The sequence below is a fragment of the Caretta caretta genome, chromosome 2 (assembly GCF_965140235.1).
Source record: "Caretta caretta isolate rCarCar2 chromosome 2, rCarCar1.hap1, whole genome shotgun sequence".
NCBI classification, from domain to species: Eukaryota; Metazoa; Chordata; order Testudines; family Cheloniidae; genus Caretta; species Caretta caretta.
In genome coordinates, this window is record NC_134207.1 from 188,291,240 (window position 1) to 188,306,522 (window position 15,283).

Consider the following 15,283-nt stretch of genomic DNA (forward strand, 5'->3'; position numbering starts at 1 on the left):
GTCCATCTAGCCCAGTATCCTGTCTTCCGACAGTGGCCAATGCCAGGTGCCCCAGAGGGAATGAACAGAACAGGTAATCATCAAGTGATCCATTCCCCGTCCCCCATTCCCAGCTTCTGGAAAACAGAGGCTAGGGATGTTAGGATATAGATATTCAGGCCTGTCTGCAAAGGCCTGTACTTTAAGAATTTAGGTGTATTCTTATCACTTGGCTAGTTCTAGAGGTATAAAAGAAAGAAAGAATCAAAATCACTGTCTGCCAGTGTAAGGTCCTTCTCTTACTGTGACAGTCTGAGGCCCTGTGCTTAGGCTAAGGCCTTTGGCTAAGCAGCAGAGACACCCATAAGCTGGGAAGCGACCGGTCACATCCTCACATTCCAAACTAGTCGCATTGAAATAAGGTGCTATTGGGCTGTTAGGAATACAATCCTGTCCTGATAATAATGCCTGTCACCTCCAGAGAAAGGGAAGTGCCTAGAAAATATAGATGGAAACTTAGTTTGATAGCATCCTGTCTGGCAAGAACTCACTTATCAATAGCTGGGATGTGAAATCCTCACTTCTGTATTGTTTTGTCATTATGGTTTCCACTTTGCTATTGTTTGTCTGTATAATCTCTGTCTGGTTCTGTGATTGATTGTTACTATCTGCTGTATAATTAATTTTGCTGGGTGTAAACTAATTAAGGTGGTGGGATATAATTGGTTACGTAATCATGTTAGTTAAATTTCAGGAAAATGATTGGTTAAGGTATAGCTAAGCAGAACTCAAGTTTTACTATATAGTCTGCAGTCAATCAGGAAGGGAGTGGGTGGGTGTGTGGGTGGGAGAAATGGGAACAGGGAATGGGGGTAAGGAAATTGGAATCATGTTTGGCTAAGGGCAGAAATGGGAACAAGGACACAGGTGTAAGGCTCTGTGGTGTCAGCTGGGAAGGAGGACACTAAGGAAGGAAACTGGAGTCATGCTTGCTGGAAGTTCACCCCAATAAACATCGAATTGTTTGCACTTTTGGACTTTGGGTATTGTTGCCCTCTGTTCATGCGAGAAGGACCAGGGAAGGAAGCGGGTGAAGGAATAAGCCCCTTAACAAGGGACACCATCCCTGCCCATCCTGGCTAATAGCCAATGATTGGACTTATCCTCCATGAATTTATCTAGTTCTTTTTTGAACCCTGTTATAGTCTTGGCCTTTACAACATCCTCTGGCAAAGCGTTTCACATGTTCACTGTGTGTTGTGTGAATAAATACTTCCTTTTGTTTGTTTTAAACTTGCTGCCTATTAATTTCATTTGGCAACCCCTAGTTCTTGTGTTATTTACTCCCTCTGATAACACTTCCTTGTTTACTTTCTCCACACCAGTCATGATTTTATAGACCTCTATCATATTCCCCCCCTTAGTCGTCTCTTTTCCAAGCTGAAAAGTCCAAGCTTTATTAATCTCTCCTCATACAGAAGCAGTTCCGTACCCCTAAATTTTTTGTTGCCCTTTTCTGAACCTTTTCCAGTTCCAATATATCTTTTTGGACATGGGGCAACCACATCTGCATGGGATTTATACAGAGGCAATATGATATTTTCTGTCTTATTATCTATCCCTTTCTTAATGATTCCCATCGTTCTGTTTGCTTTTTTGACTGCCGCTACACATTGAGTGGATGTCTTCAGAGAACTATCTATAATGACTCCAAGATCTCTTTCTTGAGTGGTAACAGCTAATTTAGACTCCATCATTTTATATGTATAGCTGGGATTGTTTTCCAGTGTGCATTACTTTGCATTTATCAACATTGAATTTCATCTGCCATTTTGTTGCCTAGTCACCTAGTTTTGAGAGATACTTTTGTAGCTCTTTGCAGTCTTCCTGGGATTTAGTTTGAGTAGTTTTGTATCATCTGAAAATTTTGCCACCTCACTGTTTACCCCTTTTGCCAGATCATTTATAAATATGTTGAATAAGGCTGGTCTCAATACAGACCTCTGGGGGACACCATTATTTACCTCTCTCCATTCTGAAAGCTGACCATTTATTTCTACCTTTTGGTAACTGGTTAAAAGATAGGAAACAATCTATAAGGGGACCTTCCATGTTATCCTATGACCGCTTACTTTGTTTAAGAGCCTTTGGTGAGGGACCTTGTCAAAGGCTTTCTGAAAACCTAAGTACACTTTATCCGCTGGATCCCTCTTGTCCACATGCTTGTTGACCCCCCTCAAAGAATTCTAGTAGATTGGTGAGGCATGATTTCCCATTACAAAAACCATGTTGACTCTTCCCCAACAAGTTATGTTCATCTATGTGTCTGATGGTTTTGTTCTTTGCTGTAGTTTCATCCAGTTTGCCCGGTGCTGAAGTCAAGCTTACTGGCCTGGAATTGCTGGGATCACCTCTGGAGTCCTTTTTAAAAATGGACTATAGTTAATAGTTCTGCAATTTCACATTTGAGTTCCTTCAGAACTATTAGGTGAATGCCATCCGGTACTGGTGACTTACTACTGTTTTAGTTTATCAATTTGTTCCAAAACCTCCTCTAATGACACCTCAATGTGGGACAGTTCCTCAGATTTGTCACCTAAAAAGAATCTCCGGTTTGGAAATCTCCCTCACATCCTCAACCGTGAAGACCGATGCAAAGAATTCAGTTAGCCCTGGTCTACACTACGAGTTTAGGTCGAATTTAGCAGCTTTAGATCGACTTAACCCTGCACCCGTCCACACAACGAAGCCATTTTTGTTGACTTAAAGGGCTCTTAAAATTTGATTTCTGTAATCCTCTCTGACGAGGGGATTAGTGCTGAAATAGACATCGCCAGGTCGAATTTGGGGTAGTGTGGACGCAATTTCAATTTCTCTGCAATGGCGTTATCATCCTTGAGTGCTCCTTTAGCATCTCAATCGTCCAGTGGCCCCACTGGTGGTTTAGCAGGCTTCCTGCTTCTGATGTACTTTAAAAAAATTTGCTATTACTTTTTGTGTCTTTGGCTAGCTGTTCTTCAAATTCTTTTTTGACCTTCTTAATTATATTTTTACACTTCATTTGCCAGAGTTTATGCTCCTTTCTGTTTTCCTCACGAGGATTTAACTTCCACTTTTTAAAGGATGCCTTTTTGCCTCTCACTGCTTCTTTTACTTTGTTTAGCCATGGTGGCTCTTTTTTGGTTCTCTTAGTATGATTTTTAATTTGGAGTATACACTTAAGTTGAGTGTCTATTACAGTGTCTTTAAAAAGTTTCCATGCAGCTTGCAGGGATTTTACTTTTACTGCTGTACCTTTTACTTTCTGTTTAACTAATCTCCTCATTTTTGTGTAGTCCCCCTTTCTGAAATTAAATGCTACAGTGTTGGGCCACTGTGATGTTTTCCCTGCCACAGGGATGTTAAATTTAATTTTATTATGGTCACTGTTACCAAGTGGTCCAGCTATATTCACTTCTTGGACCTGATGCTGTGCTCCACTTTATGACTAAATCAAGAATTGCCTCTCCTCTTGTGGGTTCCAGGACTAGCTGCTCCAATCAGTCATTTAAGGTGTCAAGAAATGTTATCTTGGTCTTAATGAATGGCCTTATTGAATTTTCAGACAGATAATAACTTGTGATGAAATCATTTTTAAGAATACAGTAATGTCATCCAGATACACAAATAACACACAAGTCTAATGAACTTGCCATATTTTTTGTGAAGATATTTCCAGATCTTTATAGTGTTCAACCAAAGATAGATAGTGTTCAACCATCACCTTTCCCCACTTATGCAAATTGGTATTTTAGGATATTCTAAGAAACACCATTATCTTTCTTTGTAACTGTAGAGTATATGTCCTTTTTCATGTGTACTTTTAAAAAAAAGTTATAGTAGAGAGAGTTTTTTGTTTAGTGCCAACACTATATAACCTACTTTTGCAGCCAAGGGAGAGTACTCTGTTCAAAGGAAAGTGAAGTTGTTTTGTTATTACCAGCACACATAACATGATGTGTGTCTACTTACAAGACATTGAGCTCTACAGCAATTTCTATTATGCTGGAGGCATAGGCAGTTTTATCTCTGTAAGGGTCTACAGCATTACAAATGTGTTTTAATTCCCACTAATGCTTACTGACACCTCATACCAATGGATTAAAAATGGAGTAACATTGTAAATCTCTGCCACCTACTTCATAAGATATAAAATAGCTCTTGTTTGTGAACAAACTATAGTACTGGCTTCTGAACTGCAGAGAAACTTCTAGATGCCTGAATTGGGGTGAAAATATCCAAGGAATAACATATTAAATTGACATATTATTTTGTCATACTATAGCTAATGGCTGTCTATGCAGATATAAATCTTATATCTTAGCTCTGTTTTTTTATTGTAACTATATCTGTTATGTCCATCCAACTTGACAGCTAGTATAAAATGTCTAACTGATGTGTTACATTTAAAATGCCTTTTCAAGACACTGTGGGACTTACTGTTCATTACTAATTGCTCAATAGGGAAAATGTAGGCTGATAGAAAAGAAAAAAAAATAGCCAGAGTGGGGAGAGATGACATATTGTCGATAATTAATATAAATTGACTTTTTTATTACAGTTTTTTCCCAAGTAATAAATAAAAAGTGTAGTCGTATTTTATTTATTGGTTATTGCCCTTTAACCTTGAACAAAAAGTCTATGGCCCAAATTTTGTACTCTTATATTTGTCCCTAAATCAGAGTTAATTTACACCTTTAATCTATCCTATATTATTCCTGTAAGGAGTAAAAGTAATATTTGTGTTTGTGGGAGAAGAGATTAGTTAGGGCCCATTTTTTGCAAGGCACATTTCTAGACCAGGATTCCTGATCTTGAGACTCTGCCACACATCTCTCCTATAGTTCTAGTTGCAGATGACCTGAGAAGGGCCTCTCCATGGATCTGGGGAGGAAACAAGATACCCCTCTGATTCAATGGGCCACATCATTTTAGGTATGCATGTTTTGTCTATGGCTACAGGGAACTTGTTTTCTTGAATGTGTTCAGCAAAGAGAGGAGAAGCATAGGGCTAATTTATAAAGTGTTCAACATTAAAAAGTCACAAAAAGAAAAGGAGTACTTGTGGCACCTTAGAGACTAACCAATTTATTTGAGCATGAGCTTTCGTGAGCTACAGCTCACTTCATCGGATGCATACCGTGGAAACTGCAGCAGACTTTATATACACACAGAGAATATGAAACAATACCTTCTTCTCTGTGTGTATATAAAGTCTGCTGCAGTTTCCACGGTATGCATCCGATGAAGTGAGCTGTAGCTCACGAAAGCTCATGCTCAAATAAATTGGTTAGTCTCTAAGGTGCCATAAGTACTCCTTTTCTTTTTGCGAATACAGACTAACACGGCTGTTACTCTGAAACCTGTCATTAAAAAGTCAGTATTTCATAACATTTACCACAGAGTGGTATTTCAGAGGCAAGAATTTTCCTCTATACTTAGATTAGGAAGTTTGTGGTAATGGTCGGTAAATACTAACTTTTGAGTGCTGTCCACTGCTGTTCTTTCCTTAGTATCCCATATTGTGTGTGTTTGGATTAGTACTAGTGGTATAAAAGCCACAATCAGGATAAGGTTCTCGTTGGGTTAGGCACTATAGAAATACATAGGATGACGCTGTCCCTGTCTTGAAAGGCTTGTAGTCTAATTTTAAGGGAAGGTACAACAAGTGAGTGTGACAAACTGCTTGAAGGAAGTGGGGTGGATAACAGTAAGTGATAGCAACCTATTGTTACGTAGACTGTGCACAAATAGGTGTTTTTTTTTTAAATTGGAAGGTGTATATTTTATTTCATATAATATACATCAGTTATTCCATAGAGAACACATCTGATGAGGAAGAAGATGCTAATATCAGTTATTATTCAGTTCAGAACCACTGAACCAAAACTGTAGTGTTTTTCTCACTGTTCTGTATTCTCTGTTAGAAGCTTTAAAATATATTATTTTTGTTTTTTAAATTAAAACACAAGCTAAAAAAACAATAGTGATACCCAGATGCAAGTGCCAATGAGATTGTTGTCTGGAACCTTGCTTCTGCATTCTAAGAGGTTATGACCCACAAGAACGTTAATTGGATGTATTAGAAGCAGGCAACCTAACAGACCAGAGTATTTGCTTACTAAGCAACCAATTTTATGCGTGTTTCACCTTGCGATGGTAAAAGTTTGTAAACCTTATAACAAAATTCATTTTAGAAAATCCAGCAAAATAAAAACTTTGTCTAGGATCATTTCACGACCACCGTATTGTAGTTTACCGAAATATTTGAAGGATAATGTTTCACAATTAATCTGAAGTGATTTATAAAAGGGGTATAAAGCTTTGGGCTATACCTTGAGACATCCCATGGTAGTGATACTCTGAAATTGTGAATAAAAATCCTGGAATATCAATGAATTTTGTTTCAAAGAATGAAAGAATGGTGAATTTTTGCTGATTTTTGTAGTATCTGGAGGCCTTCTCAGAAAATAACAGATAATTGTTTTTATCTAAGGTACTTCTGTGTTTAAAGTATTTACTAAGTAGTACTTTGTATTTCCTAGCTTTGCTGTGTCCTTGTATGCATAAGGACACACTCAATTATGGTTTAAATTTTTTATTGTACTGTATTTTATACCTTTTGTATCAACATTTTAATAAGTCAGTATTGCATACCTAAATTAGAAAAGCTATATGATGACAAAATTGATATCTTGTGCCCTAAGTCTTTTACTTGTTGAGGCCTCCCCTCAACATGGTATAAAATGCCTGGGTTGGGGGAAAACTTGGAGCTCCGAGCTGGGCGGGACCCTTGGGCATAGGCATAATTTTACTTCTATTTGTGGGGTGGGTAAGAGCCTAGCGTGGCTCGAGCCAGCTCTGCACAGCGGGGTCCAGGGAGGGAGCGCCACCTCCACCCCCTGACTCACTCAGGAGGCCACCTAGCCTGTTTGGGCTGTGGAGGGATGCAACCAGAAAATATAACTCACAGCTGGGGCTGTATGCCGTCCAGAAGGTAGCTGAAGGTGCAGGAAGGAGGTAGCTGGGGTTGTGCGTAGGGAGGGTAGTAGCTCAGGGTACAGGGTGGGAATAGCTAGGGGCTGTGTGCAGGCAGGGGCGTAGCTATGGATGCAGGCAGGGTGTAGCATAGGGGGGCTCCCAGTGCGGCTCCCAGCTTTGGGAGGGGAGGGGGAGGAGGATTGCTGAGGCTCCCAGCTTCAGCCCCTCCGGTTGCTCCTGGCTGTGTTGGAGGAGGTTTGCTGGCTTCAGCTCCACACCGCTCCCAGCTCTGGGGGCTTGAGGGGGTTCTGGCTTCAGCCCCGTGTTGCTCGCGGCTTGGTGGGGGGCTGCTGGCTTCAGCCCTGTGCTGCTCCCAGCTCGGGGATGGGGTGCTGGCTTTAGCACTGCTCCTGGCTTCGGTGCAGCGGGGTTGTCGCTGGCTTCAGCCCCGTGCCACTCCCAGCTTCAGCACTGGGGCTTGGGTCACCAGGTTTCAGCCGTGGGGTTCTGCGGCCCCTCTGAAAGGGCTCATGGACTGCCCCCTCCCCCGGTTGAGAACAGCTGCCCTAAGTAACATCCAACATATGTCTCTGAACATTTGCAGATGGTTAGTTAATGCTTATGATTAATACAAAAGGAGAATACTGGTCAATGTCACAAAGGCCACTTTGTTTCTGAAAGCTTCATGATAGACATGAACCAGTCAATAATAATAAATTACATGGGACTATATCTTGACAGGCATCCTTTATTGAAATCTAGAACAAAATGCAGAAGGAACTAAGGAACTATACGTTGATCAGTATCACCTCATTATCTTGTTGTGTAAACAAGAGCACATTATATCTGCATTTACAAAAGCAGAGCAAATCACCAAAAGAAACTTTAGAAAAAAACAAAATAGCTGGTAATCAAGAAGCATTTGTCCCTCAGAAATATCTTTGTTTAATGATGGTTGCTGTCAGTTTTTCCTTGGCTTTTTTCTTCAGCCCAGTGTGTCTCACATTCTGATATGTATGGGCTATTCCTCTCGTCTGCAATTTCCAAATATGGTTCAAAGGTTCAGGATGACCTGTGCTAGCTGTGCCCCCTTTACCTGCCAGGTATTCTGCCTCCACTGCAGCTATCAAATGTAATTTGCTTCACTCCCATCCTTCTCTTTTAGATTTGTTATTTTAGCTGCTTTTTTGGCAGTTAAAGCACTTTTATTTGTTTTCAAGCTTCTTTGCTAGATTGAAGAGCCCATTCTTAAATATTGGTTCCCCATGTAGGTACTTATAGACTGTAATCAAGTCACTCATTAACCTTCTCTTTGTTAAGGAAAATATACTGAGCTCTTTGAGTCTATCACTATAAGGCATGTTTTCAAATCCTTTAATCGTTCTCATGGCTCTTCTTTGAATCCACTCCAATTTATCAACATCCTTGAATTGTGCGCACCACAAGTATTCCAGCAGCGGTCGCTCCAGTGCCAAATACAGAGGTAAAATAACCTCTCTACTCCTACTCAAGATTCTCCTCTTTATGCATCCCATGGCATCATTAGTTCTTTTGGCCATGGCATCACAGTGGGAGCTCGTGTTAGCTGATTATCCACTACGGCCCCCAAAACTATTTCAGAATCACTGCTTCCCAGAGTAAAGTCCCCAATCCTTAAGTATGGCCTACATTCGTTGTTTCTAGATGTATATATTTACATTTAGCCATATTAAAATGCATATTGTTTGTATTGGGACATGGGGCTCTTAGCCCAACTTTTTATGGCCACCAATGCCATATCTTCAGTGGCCTCCTTGGGACATTCCTTGATCTGCAAGATCTCAGTCCTCAGTTCAGTCCAGGGTAAGGTAGCCAATCCCCTTCATAGTCTCTTCTCTTGAGCCACCTAGGCTGCAGACTCAGACTGAAGTTGTTCCCTCTGAGCTGGTTCAGTCTGAACCGTTGTTATAGGAGCAAGTGTTGCCACAAGAGATCTGTTAGCTCCCCTCCCTTCCTCTTCCTCCTCACCAGATCTCTCCATGGTGCTGGATTCCTCCTCTTCTGTGCCTAAGGATTTTAACAGGTTTCAGAGTAGCAGCCGTGTTAGTCTGTATCCGTAAAAAGAAAAGGAGTACTTGTGGCACTTTAGAAACTAACAAATTTATTTGAGCATAAGCTTTCGTGAGCTACAGCTCACTTCATTGGGTGCATGCAGTGGAAAATACAGTGGGGAGATTTCATTTACACAGAGAACATGAAACAATGGGTGTTACCATACACACTGTAATGAGAGTGATCAGGTAAGGTGAGCTATTACCAGCAGGTGAGGGTAAAAAAAACCTTTTGTAATGATAATCAAGGTGGGCCATTTCCAGCAGTTGACAAGAACGTGTGAGGAACCGTGGGTGGGAACATGGGGAAATAGTTTTACTTTGTGAAATGACGCATCCACTCCCAGTCTTTATTCAAGCCTAAATTAATGGTGTCCAGTTTGCAAATTTATTCCAGTTCAGCAGTCTGTCATTGGAGTCTGGTTTTTGAAGTTTTTTTGTTGAAGAATTGCCACTTTTAGGTCTGTAGTCGAGTGACCAGAGAGATTGAAGTGTTCTCCGACTGATTTTTGAATGTTATAATTCTTGACATCTGATTTGTGTCCATTTATTCTTTTACCACACTATCAGAGGCTCGTTCATCTGCATATCTACCAATGTATGTCTCTATGCAGAGGTTTGAGTGCCTCTCACGTCCGGCCCCTAACTCTCTTGCTGTGATGATGGCAAAAGAGAGACTTTGTCTTTACGTGTGGATTTGTAAGATCTTAGATTTGATGGGAATAAAGATTTATTCAGCCTTGTCATTACAAATGCACATTGCATATCTGCAGCCACTATTATATAAATATGATTTTGTAGATTGGGAGGCTATGTCCAAATTTACTGATAAGTTGTCTGTATCCTCCAGACCTAAGAATCCTAACACCTGTGGGTACCTAAGCTTCTGATATTTCTGATAGGTAGAATTTTCTTTTTTTTTCCCTCTGATACTAACTCATTTGATCATTATTTTGTATCGCTATTCAATTTAGTCTCCTGGATTTTTAACACACTACTCTGCTTCAATGGAACTTGGACTTGCACTTACAGTTGGGTGAGCAGGAGAGTAACTCAGGCGGCTCTGGACTTCACCAGCCTCTCTTCCTATATCCAGTGCCTTAATAAGCTACAGAGGGACTTCTTTCTGCACAGTTTTTCCACTGGGACTGCAGTGCTGCCACCAGAAGCCCTATCTCCAGCTTACTCACTTCCAGTTTTTTCTCTAAGTCTTGTCTTTTGTGCGTGAGGTCTAGATCCATCTCCATTAAGAAACATATCTGGTCTCTCGGTTTCTGAGTGACCATTCTCTTTACTACTTGTATGTTAAAAAGGTGGCACAGCACACTGCATGGGTAGGGTACTCTTTACCCATATGGAAGCATAAAATTAGATCAGAATTCAACAATGAAAAGAATATCACCAGTACATTATTTGACTAATCATTACAGACTAATCATATCTGACCATTGGATAGACTTTTACTTTTCCCATCAGGTACTGAAAACAAAGTAGACATCCAAGATCTTGGAATTAATGACTATGTGATACTTGTCTTGGGAGATACAATCTTTTTAAAAAAAAAATAAAAATAAAAATACTGCTAAAAAAGTCTGCAACCAGTTGTTTCCCAGCAAAAAGGCGTAAACGAAACATAGGAACTTTCTCCTCAGACTGACAACAAGAGGTACTTTTGGTTTCTTAAAGGAAATTGGAAAAGGAAGTATTTACAGACGGAAGAGTGAAATAGTGCACAGTATATTTGTCATGCCAAAGATGGTGATAATGCAGTTGTTTCTATAGTCTTGTTTTCAAATTGCTGGTCAGCCTTGTACTGATTTTTGTACATTTTAAAATATCATGGAGGTAAGCATGCAATAGGAAGGCCCTATTATTTATATGAAATATTAAATTTTATTCCTCCTGGTGTGTATCAAGATTTGTAGCTGGTAATGGTTTATTGATCCTCTGAAAAGGGTAGTACAAGCTGTAATATATTTTACAGTAGTCCTGAAAAAGCTAATATTTTCAAGTGTTCACACCATGGTATCTGTGATACCATAATTACCGCTTATATAAAGTATGTAAAAATAACCCAGCATCTCAGGTACATAGCATGCAGTAACTTTTGGAAACAATTGACTTTAAGGGTCACTACTGTCTATAGTATAAACAATACCTCTTAGTTGTTTCATGCACATAGAATGAGGTTGGTAAAGAAGAACAGGAAGAAATTTTTAAGCTACAATGTGAAAGTTCTGCCTGAGTGAGGACTACAGAATTAGAATCAGGCACATCTCAGTTGGTTTTCAGTGTAAGTTTTATCTGAGACAAGGTTGCCAATTAAGGCCTATCATATTTTATATTTTAGGCAGTCATACTCCTAACTGAACTGATCAGGGAAAACTTCAGGAACAGCAAATTGAAACAATGCCTTTTACCTGCCCTCGGGGAGGTGCTTTACCTGATAGCCAGTCAGGTAAGTCTATAAAATGATCGTTGCAAATCTTTTTAATGTTTTAAATCCTTTTCAAAAGTAAGGTAAACATCCTATGTGGGTATTCTTAGCATTTGTTACCCTCAAGTGCAGGCCTTTTTAATGTTTAATGTGTTCAAGTGCTGTGACATTAAAAGTACAGGGGATTTGCAAGTCTTGTAAAATCCCACACTGTTGCGCCCACTCTCTCTTGCTCTCTCTCATTAGCTATTGCCATTAAGAGAAGGAAACGCCTGAAGCTCTTGTTTGAAATAAAATGTAACTTTTAAAGGGGCCATGGAATTATTTGGTTGCCATTTTATATTCCCCCTCTACTTTGTGAATTTCCAGGACAGATCATAGAAGTTTTAACATCTTTGTTTAAATTTCTTACACTCTTTCACTGTAGATTTTTTATTTTTTCTCCGTTATCCCTGTTTACACTTCTCAATGCTCTGTTATTTCTAAAAATGTTTCTTTATGCTTGCTGAAAGAGACATTTTAAAACTGAAATGAAGCATTTAATGCTTCTAATTCATGTAATGGTATTTCCCCGCCTTGAAAGGAGAGAATCTAGAATGATGGTAGCAGGATTGAAATGTTTTTATGGAACAGTGACTGTTCCTGTAGTCCTTATTAAACTGTCTTGCTTTTACTGGGACACTGGTGCTGTATGCACAGTAGAAAATAGCTCTCAGAAGTTCTCTACATTTTCAGTGAATGGGGATTTACTTTATAAAAAAAAAAAAAAAAGAAAGAAAATGAAAGCCCAAAACCAACTCCATAAATTGTTGAAAGCTTTTTCCAGCTGTTAAAAGCTTCTTCCCCAATCACTGATTTCCCTCCATACTTACAACTCTATTCTCACATGATTCCTTCCCCACCCACAAAGAACATCATAAATGGGCCTTTCTGTGTGACCTGAATGTGAGTGAATTTTGACACTGGTTAACTGATGCAACATTCCCTTGCCTGCATTTCAGTGGTGATGTACATGGATCAGTGTTGCTCTGCATCTGGCATGTTAAACAGCAAATGAGTACTTAACTGAAATTTTTATTGCGCAAAAATCAAGAAATAGAGAGTTAAGTATGTTATGGTCCTCTGTCTCAGTGCACAGGTAAGGTACAGTATAATGCAGACAGCAGTGTAGCATTTTGCCCTTGCTGCCCCAGCAGTGTTTTACAACACTTATCAGGAGGGAGACCATCTTTAAGTTTGAATGCGTAGTTCACATATATTGTCCTCTGCTGAGACTATCAATATGGGTTCCAATTGTAACAGTGTTTATTTTTATATGTGAACAGCTGTCCTCTAGGAACTGAACTGCGACCAAGCAATTTCAAATAGCAAATTCTGATGATTACTGACAGGCTGAATTTGGACCATTGAGCTAGAAACAAAAGGAACAATGTTCTGCATCAACCATTACCTGGAGTAGCATTTTCTAGACAATGCTGACTTTTGTAGAAAGAGAGATACTATTAATAGTAATAACAGAAGATGGCATTTTTCTAAACACCCATGAGCTTCTTTTTTTCTTCTTTTAAGAATTCTGTTTTTATTCTTTAGAATGTAGATCACTTCAGATTAAAAAGGTATTAAAGGATATTGCATGTTATACTTTGTTTCCCTTGAGGCATATGCATTAACTACATTATCTAAAGGTTTTGAATATTACTATATTAATTTCATAAGGGCACAAGACCAGAATGAGGATCTAAAGTGGATATGAACATTGGTTAACTCCAGTTACAATTAGTAATTTCTCTTATATATACACACACACACACACACACACGTATTCACAGTTTATCCTTCACAGACCAAATGCATGTTCTCTTATAATTAATATGGTATAGGACTACATTAACGTGAACTAGGTACTTTTGAGAGCACATCAGAGGGAACTACATGGAGCACAACGCATTAAAGCACTCTACAAATCACACCCCTCTAGAGTGCTTTGCTGGCACTGTGTAGACAAGCCCTTATTCCTCCTATGGAATTACAAGCCATCCTCTGCTTGAACTTGATTGGGCTGTAATGTAAGGTTACATATTATTTTTCCCTATTCACTTTTGCAGTGGATGGGGAAAGGCAAACTGTAGTTAAAACCCAGCTTGCCAGTGTCCAGAGATGACTTTTACACCCTTTCACGTTTTTTTTCTCAAATGTTCGGGGTTACTTTGAGCATTTAATCTCCGATTTTCTTTTAACAGTAACATGAAAAAAATGTAAATGAAGAATATCTCTATATAAATATCTGCAGATAAATTAAAAAAAAAAAAAAAAAAAAGCAGGGGAGAGAACATCGTAGCCTAGGGTTAGGTGTCCATGGCTGGCGTTAAATTGAATCTCCCCTGGTTACACCATGTAACTTGACAAATCTATCATGTTTGCATGTGTCAGTTCCAGAGGAAATTACACCACACTTTTTAATTGGTAGTTAGCTGGCATAGAGCTCAAAGAAAATTAGACATTGATTAAAAACTCAGCTTCTCTATTGAAGCCCTTTGCAATCAACTTAAACTTTATTCTCCCTTTGAATGAAACCAGGTTTAAGAAATGATAATGTTGGAATGAAAGAAATTAAGTATTTGATTTTTGATTAGGGTTGTATGTATTTGTGTTCCTCTCAAATGAAAATATATGGAAAGCAATTCATTAATTTCTTTTCTTCAACTACTATATCTTGTTAATGCAATGGTGATGTTGAATTATATATTGAATCCTAAAAGTCAGGAGAGACAGAAAATTAAGGTTGTTCCTGCAACTTTAACTTGACCACTTTGTACATCCTATGCTTTTTAGAGTATACAGCACATAAAAAGATTATTCTCTTTAATTTTCCCAGCAAATGTTTTTCTCCTGCAGTTACTAGCACCTATATGCTATCAAATGCAAGTTAGCACCTAAATGTGCAATTTGTTTTCATGAAATGTTACAGGTTCTTTCTATACTAAGAAAATCCAAATGACATTCTATTTACCTGACAATTTGTAATATGCTACTTAAAACAAAAACAAAAAAAAAAGCAATAGTCCATTTACCACTAATAGTGGAATAATATTCTCATTTTAGTGAAGGGAACAAGACTATTCCAATAGGACAGGTATGTAAGGATTCTGGAATATTGTTACTTCTATCTAGATAAATAGCAGATTTCCAAGTGCTCCATACTGGGTCTTGAATAAGCTACTCTTTATAACTTCTGTATATTTTTCAAAAACAAATTTTCTTTAAAAACTTTTTTAAATTGAGAGACAGAAAGCAAATGTATTTCTAGGTATAATTTAAATGTAATCACTTTAAATTATTTACATTTAAATCACTTTAAATGTAATCTTTAAATTTTTTTTCTATTTTTAATACTTTAGAAACAGGTAACGAATTAATCAAAATGATTGCTGAGATTGTAGGGACTGGTTTAGAGTGTGAATTACATTAAGCCAATGAAAAATACAAACCTCAGGACAAATACTCCTAGGAATTTTAAAGCATGCTTCAACAATATAATAAAAATAAACTTTTGTGCCATAAAAATCCAAAATATTAAATTCAACTTTTGTTCCAGAATTTAATCTATCTTCTAGATTTTATTCAGTCGACATCTGTATATTAACCTTTTAAAATCTGATAGGTGTATCTTTCATGGCTGAGATATTATGATTTTTTTAATTAAGGGGTTAATATCATTTGTGCTGTTAGCTTCGTTGCTGATCCTTCCACTTCATTA

General features: G+C 38.4%; 1 protein-coding gene across 8 annotated transcripts in view; it reads left to right on the top strand.

Moving 5' to 3' along the window:
* The window catches only part of ULK4 (unc-51 like kinase 4), a 386,015-nt gene that overhangs the window by 69,555 nt on the left and 301,177 nt on the right, over positions 1-15,283 (top strand). For all 8 annotated transcript variants that reach the window (XR_012667172.1, XR_012667171.1, XR_012667173.1 and 5 more), the window contains one exon: positions 11,440-11,547. Coding sequence is in view for 5 of the 8 variants with exons in the window: in XM_048838838.2 (XP_048694795.2) it covers positions 11,440-11,547 (108 nt within the window). In the remaining 3 variants the exon portion in view is untranslated. The remainder of the gene's footprint in view (positions 1-11,439; positions 11,548-15,283) is intronic.